Source organism: Microtus ochrogaster, chromosome 22 (assembly GCF_000317375.1).
Source record: "Microtus ochrogaster isolate Prairie Vole_2 chromosome 22, MicOch1.0, whole genome shotgun sequence".
Classification (NCBI taxonomy): domain Eukaryota; kingdom Metazoa; phylum Chordata; class Mammalia; order Rodentia; family Cricetidae; genus Microtus; species Microtus ochrogaster.
Window position 1 is genome coordinate 13,851,353 of NC_022023.1, and position 6,747 is coordinate 13,858,099.

The 6,747-nt window shown below is 45.2% G+C and overlaps 1 protein-coding gene across 1 annotated transcript in view; it reads right to left on the reverse strand.

Moving 5' to 3' along the window:
* Window positions 1-4,722: 4,722 nt before the first annotated feature.
* The window catches only part of Abhd17c (abhydrolase domain containing 17C), a 39,658-nt gene continuing 37,633 nt past the window's right edge, over window positions 4,723-6,747 (reverse strand). Inside the window, exon 3 of the mRNA XM_005357691.2 lies at window positions 4,723-6,124. Coding sequence (XP_005357748.1) covers window positions 5,905-6,124 — 220 coding nt within the window. The 3' untranslated portion in view covers window positions 4,723-5,904. The remainder of the gene's footprint in view (window positions 6,125-6,747) is intronic.

The following is a 6,747-nucleotide window of genomic DNA, read 5'->3' on the forward strand; positions in this document are numbered from 1 at the left end:
AATTCCAGATTATTCACTCAACAAGGATTTGGGTCCTAACCAATGAGATGGGCCACTTGGGGAGAGAGGGCAAGTCCCAGCCTCCTGGAGGAGTTTCTTCCAACCAGACTTCAAAAACCACCGCCTTGTGGCAAATCCTCTACCCCGACACCCTACTGCAAAATGTCATGTTAAAAAACTGCCTCGTTTTCAATCATCTCTTGAATTTGTCATGTTATTTCCCACATGTTCACGTTCTGACTACACAGGAACGTGAGCAGGCGCAAGGGGGATGCAGGATGGCGTTCGCTCTGGAACGTGGGGAAGAGAGTCTGTTACTAGGAGAAAGTGAGGTCTAACAAAATGGTTTTCTAAGGTCTTGGTGATATTTATTCCTTAATAGTAGGAATACGGATGTAAATATTTGGGAAGTTGGTTTAATTTTTAGTATTCCATGTGTATGGGTATTTTGCCTGCATGCCTGATGCCCAGAGGCTGGAAGAGGAAATCAGAGTTTCTGTGACCGGATTTCCAGACAGTAGTGAGTTGCCACGTGGGGTGCTAGGAATCAAACCTGGGTCTTCCAGAAGAGCAGCAAGTGCTCTTAACCACTGAGACATCTCTACAGCCCATAAAAATTGTTTCTTTCTTGTTCTTCTTTTAAAAAAAAAATTAGGTGAGTCAAAGGCTCAAAGCCAGTAAATATATCTTAAATAGCATCTGAGCCAAGGATAGACTATATACAGCCAGGTCCAGCCTGGACCAGGCCCATCTCAGCAAGTGCTAAGTCAACGACCTAGACAGGGAGAGATTCAGGCAGCTGACTGTCCATATAGGTCTGCAAGCTGGGGCCACCCCCAAATACATTCAGACAGCACCAGATAGGGTCAGGTGTGAACACGCTGGAACCAGGCAGCTGGGAAGCCCTTCAGCAGGAAAGCAATGATTGGGCAGCTAGGGCTCAGGCAGATGAATGAATTCAGTGTGCAGTTTTTAGTGTTTCTTGTTTTGTTATGTCCTAACCCAGGCTCTGTACCTCTAGTTAATGTGGGTGCACGCATCCATTTCTCCCCTCCGGGAATTTCTACTTACGAAGTTTCATTCCATCCTTTCTTGACTGTGGCTGCTATTACTATCACTTCAGAGAGACGGAAGGGATTCATTTAGGGTTACAGGCTCACTAAGGTGTAAGAATTCTGAGCCAGGCTGCTACACGCAGAACTTCCAACTGTCCAATGCTCACCCGGCCTTCTTCACTCAACTCTTTTACCTCCAGACAGTCTTTCTTTCCTACACACTGAGCCCTGACAAACCTGGGCTCACTGAGCCCACAGAGTGGATCCAGGCTCTTCAACCCCTCCATGACCTTTATACAATCCTCAAAATCTGCAAATATTAGTGGGTTTTTTTTTTTTTTGTGCATGTGGTGTGACTTGGTTTCTTAAAACAAAATCTCAGGTATATTTTCTCACTATATTGATAAATTTGGTGGCAACTGATTTTTTTTTTTTTGTCCATTTTTATTTGTCTCCTATGCTGGTTGGTTCTTGTCAGCTTGACACAAATCCAGACATGGGCGGGAAGCGTCTGTAAGATTGGTCTGCAGACAAGCTGTGGGCTTGATTACTGGATGTGAAAGAGCCCAGCCCACTGTGGGCGGGGCCATCCCTGGTGATCCTGGACTCTGTAAGAAAGCAGGTTGTGCAAGCTGTGGAAAACAAGCCAGTAAGGAGCACTCCCGGGTTTCTGGCTTGGTTCTCAAAAATTAGTATCACCCAAAATTAATAAACTCCTTCCACCCCAAGTCACTTTTGTCCAAGGAGTTTTTCCCCAGTAACAGAAACCCTAACTCAGTCTTGGAATCTTACATCTTTGTGCAACTCCTCTTGAGTTTGTTACAATCTCTCTCCCTTCCCGGCTAATCACATGGTTGGAATTCTTGGCATCATACTACAGTGTGAATGGCGACACCAATCCTTGACTACAGAGCAAAGAACTTGAATATAATCAATGTTAATTTTTTTTTAATGAGCTAAAAAAAAAAACCCAGTTTAGCAGGCATGACGACACATCTGCAATCCCAGCTGAGATCCAGAGGGTGGAGGGAGGCAGAACTGATTAAAGACTAGCCTGCGCTGCAGGGTGAGACCCTATCAAAAAAAAAAAAAAAAAAAGGCATTATCCTTCTGTACTGATTTTACTAGAATTTCAAGTCAGAAGTGAGCGTCAAGTCATTATTGCTGGGCTGGGATGTAGGGTAGAGCATTTGCCTAGAATGCTCAAGAGCCTGTGCTGGATCCCCAGCACTGAAACAAAACCAAACCATTACTGTGGAGTTTGGTTTTTAATTACTGAGATTATGCCTTACCTATTAACATGTTTGTGCATTTTGTTTGCGTAATCAGAATAAGCCCAGCTTGATCATTCATGCTGTGTTACTGTGACAGAACATCTGTCCTGTTCAGAACATCTGTGGAACATTCACTCCACATATCTGCATCTGCATGTGAGCGCTACTCTTGTCTATGTGTATATCAGTGTGCATCTGCATGAATGTACCATTAATCGTCTACAGATGATGGAATTCACTGTTCCTCTTAACAGTATGGAAGACTTTATAATTGCCTGAGCCTTGCATGTTTTTGGAGACAGTTTTACACTTTTACCCGTTCTTCCAATGCTTTCAGCTCGTTTTCTTTGGGAAGCTGTGTCTTGACTGGGTATCTCTGTCAAGGATGGTGAGGTTTTGCATCCTATTACGGACTAGAAAAGCTGTTCCAGGGTCGTCTCTGAGACTTGGTCGTCAGAAACAGATTCGCCAGTAGCCTAGACCAAGGGGAGCGTTAGAGGGAAGGCATGTACGGCTTCCAACTGGGACCTGATGCTCTGGCTTCGTTCTCAGAAACGGTGCGCATCTGTGGTTCCTTTCCTGATGGCTCTGAGGTCTGTGTACCCTGCATTCCCCATTCTACTCCCAAGAGTCAGGGAGCCGTACCCCAAAGGAGTTATCCTGACAATGCATTTGCCCTTCCAAGCTTCAAACAGTTCTCACAATCTGAACTGTTGTAAGCATGGTTTTGAGAGGATACTTTTTCAGAAACAATAACCACCCGATTCTCCACGTTTACAAAGAATGTGACAAAAACCCCATCCATCCAAATCTTTTTCACCGGCTGGTGATTTGGATGGTGATGGTACCCACAGGCTCAGCTGTCTGAGTGTTTGGATACTTGGACCCCAGTTGGTAGAACTGTTTGGGAAGAATTAGGAGAGAGCCTTGGAGGATGTGTCACTGGATTTGAGGTTTCAAAGGCCCACAGCAGACTCAGTTAAATCCCTCTCTTTGCTTCCTAGCTGCTGCTGAGATGTAGGCTCTCAGCCACAGCCACAGTACCACGCCTGCCTGCTGCCCCGCTCCCCACTATGATGCTCATGGACTCACCCTCTCAAACTGTAAGCTCCCAATGAATGCTTTTCTAAGTTTCCCTTGTTCGTTCTGTGTCTTAACAGCAATAGAAAAGTGACTTCTTGATTTCAGGGATAACAACCATCAGAACGAAAGTGAAGAATGTGATCAAAGTACCTTACCCTGAGTGTGGTTTCTATGCCTGTCTCTTAATATTTGAGTTTTCGTTAGTGGAAAGCACCAATTCATATATTAGAAACAACCCACTCAATCTCCAGTCTATGAAGGGGCTTTTCATTACATCCTTGATTTCTTTTGCTTCCTACAGAGGAAGGCAATTTAAGTCTCCCAGACAGAAGCTTCTGTATCCAGAGCAAACCTGGTGGGCATCCGTCATTGAGGGGTGAGCACAACTCAGGCAGGAACCTGCAGTCAGGATTCAAGACCCCTGTGGGATTCCATTACTTCACCAGCCACGCTCAAAAGGATGCTGCTTCTACATCATGACCCTTGGCTCTGGGAAAGCATGAGCTGCTCTGAATGACTATGAAGCAGCAATGAAGGAACGGGCCTCTCAGTTTCTATCTGCCCACGGGGTAGTTTCCTATTATTAATAACAACTGTTGAAAGTAATCTCACTCCGTTGTTTAGGAGGTAAAAAAATGAAGCAAAGTAACAAAGATGCAAGCACCCCCAACAAACAGGATGAGAAGTCAGGTGTATAGAACTCCAGGTTAACTTCCCCTCAACAGGCCTCTGGGGAGTTTCTCCTCTTCTGGTGCTCTGGACTTCTGGGCATACCCTGGAAGCTTTGTTAATGCACTCTCAGGGGAACGGCCCTGCCCAAGGCTCCCGCATTAGCCAGCCGTGATTTTAAGAGCAGAACACGGCCTGCTCAAGCATGCACACCCATATCCTTCACCTTCCCCAAGAGCTGGAACTAGAGCCATGTGCCGTGTCAGGGAGCCACCACATCCTCTTAAACATGGCTGGGAAGGGCTGGTAAGAGCTGAAAGCTGGCATCCTTCCTCTGGTGCTCGCAAGGCTGAAGAGACCCCACGGCATCCCCACAACTCACCCTTCTCAGAGAAACAGGCATTTCGTCTCTGCCAGCTGTGTGGTGAGGAGACTTCTCTCAGTTTTGTGCATTTATATGAAGTGCCCACTGCATGCCCCTCTTAGGGGCCTTCTGTTTACTGCAGCTTTGTGTTTCGGCCTATGCAAGTATCTCAGGCATCTTACCTACAGCGATGCCCCAAGGATCCCCTCTTGAGATGACTGATGCGATCTTATAGTTCCTTCCATGCGAGATGAAGAAAGAAGCACATAAGCCCACGTGTTCTGATCCATGCGTCCTTTATTCCATTACCAACCACCGTGCCACATTCAGGCAACAGCACACAAACTGGCAACCAACGCAATCCAGTTGTACAACGATCTGAGGCTTACAGTACATTTAAGGCTTTTAAATTTGAAAGAAAGAAAGAAAAGAACTAAAATAAGACCAAACAACCCCAAACCCAATCCCCCGACCAATACAAGTAGTGTAGCAATCTTAAGCATCTCATTTCTGATGTTCACCTGACACGACTCCAGTGTCAAAACCCAAGTAACTCCTAAACTAAGAAATCAGCTTAGGGAAATTTTAATTACCTAAATTCTTCAAAGCAGAAACTTGGAATTTTTGTCTTGGAAATGTTATAAAAATTTTAATAGCAAAACATAGGAATAAAAACATATTAACAAAATGTATTCAATCATTTACAATACAAACAAGGAATCTGCAGTCTGTTGAAGCCTGACTAAAGGAAACTACCCATTAGGAATCTGTGCACAATGTCATTGCAAATATGTACAGGACTTTAAAAAAGCCGACGAGAAGGACTTTACAGAAGGAGAGTCGGCCAGGCTTTATTAGACCAACCAGACAGTCAAAATATTAAAACTCTTGGCTAGTAATAAATTTACACTTAAAAAACCCCAGTTTCCTGTTGTTGAAGAATATTCCAGTTGTATTTATATGGTTATAGCTGATGAAGCTGTTGGCGATAGTTCATGGGGGTGTGAAGGACTGGTGTGTTAACACAGCTAATGGAGGATGTCTCACAACAGATTTCCAGTTACACTACCACAGCTTCACAAATGGGTCTCACCCACGGCACCAGAGCGGGGAGTGCTGCAGCCAGACACTGGCACCTGGGTGAGAGGGCGATCCTGCACCGGCTGGGGAACCAGAGGTGACAGCGAGGGAGACAGACTTGGTCACACTTTAGTCTACGATGCTGGGAAACAGTCCCCACGGTCAGCTCTTGTTCCCACTCCTGCAAGGTCATGCAGCTGAGGCCCCAGCTGCTCAGCCTAATGGAAGGTGGTGATTAGGTACAAAAGACAGACTTTGTTAGCTCTTTAAGGACAACACCCTTCTCTGTGGTTATTGGGCATCACTGTTAAATCCAGTCAAAGTGTGTGCAAACAAGGATCCTCGCTTCACAGTAATGAGGTAAGGTTGGCCGTCATCTTCAGGAGTTGGGAAGCTCGTGAGATATGAACTGTTTTAGCCGTTCTAGGTACTGTGCATAGAGCTCTATGTCATTGTGCCCAGCCCCCTCAACCCACAAGGGCTCCACAGCACGAGGACAGCGCTCATACATCGCCAAGCCATGGGAGAAATCGATGACCTCATCCTCAGTACCATGGATAACCAATACAGGAGAGGTGACTTTAGATATCTTGTCAATGCTGCAAGAGAGAAGTGGGAGGGAGACAAGGACCGTTTAGTTAGTTCACGGAAGTGCTGCCCTGTCCCAGCTGGGCAGTACAGAACCTGGCCGTGCCCTCATGACTAAGAGTAGTGTCCCGGCCCAGGTGATGAACTCACACCAACACACTACAATTTCTCAGTTTTCTTTCCCCACTGCTAGTCTAGTAATATTTTTTCCTTAACATTTTAATTTGGAATCATTGAGGATTTATAGCAAAGGAAGATATAGTTTCCCATAATTCCTAACTCATTTTCTATTGGCTAACAGCAGCCATTACCATGCAGTATTTATCAAAATCAAAAAACCAACTTTGGTACATACACAGTAGCTAACATCTCCGCCCTTATTTGGATCCCACTTAGTTTTTCCACAAGAGTCACTTTCCTGTTCCAGCACCCTGTCAACAATACCATACTGCATTTACTACTTTTTTATCAAACATCAGACTAGTGCCTAATTTTTCTTTAAATATTCACATTTCAAGAAGACTTTAAAATGTAAATAGGCGCCGGGCGATGGTGGCGCACGCCTTTAATCCCAGCACTCGGGAGGCAGAGGCAGGTGGATCTCTGTGAGTTCGAGACCAGCCTGGTCTACAGA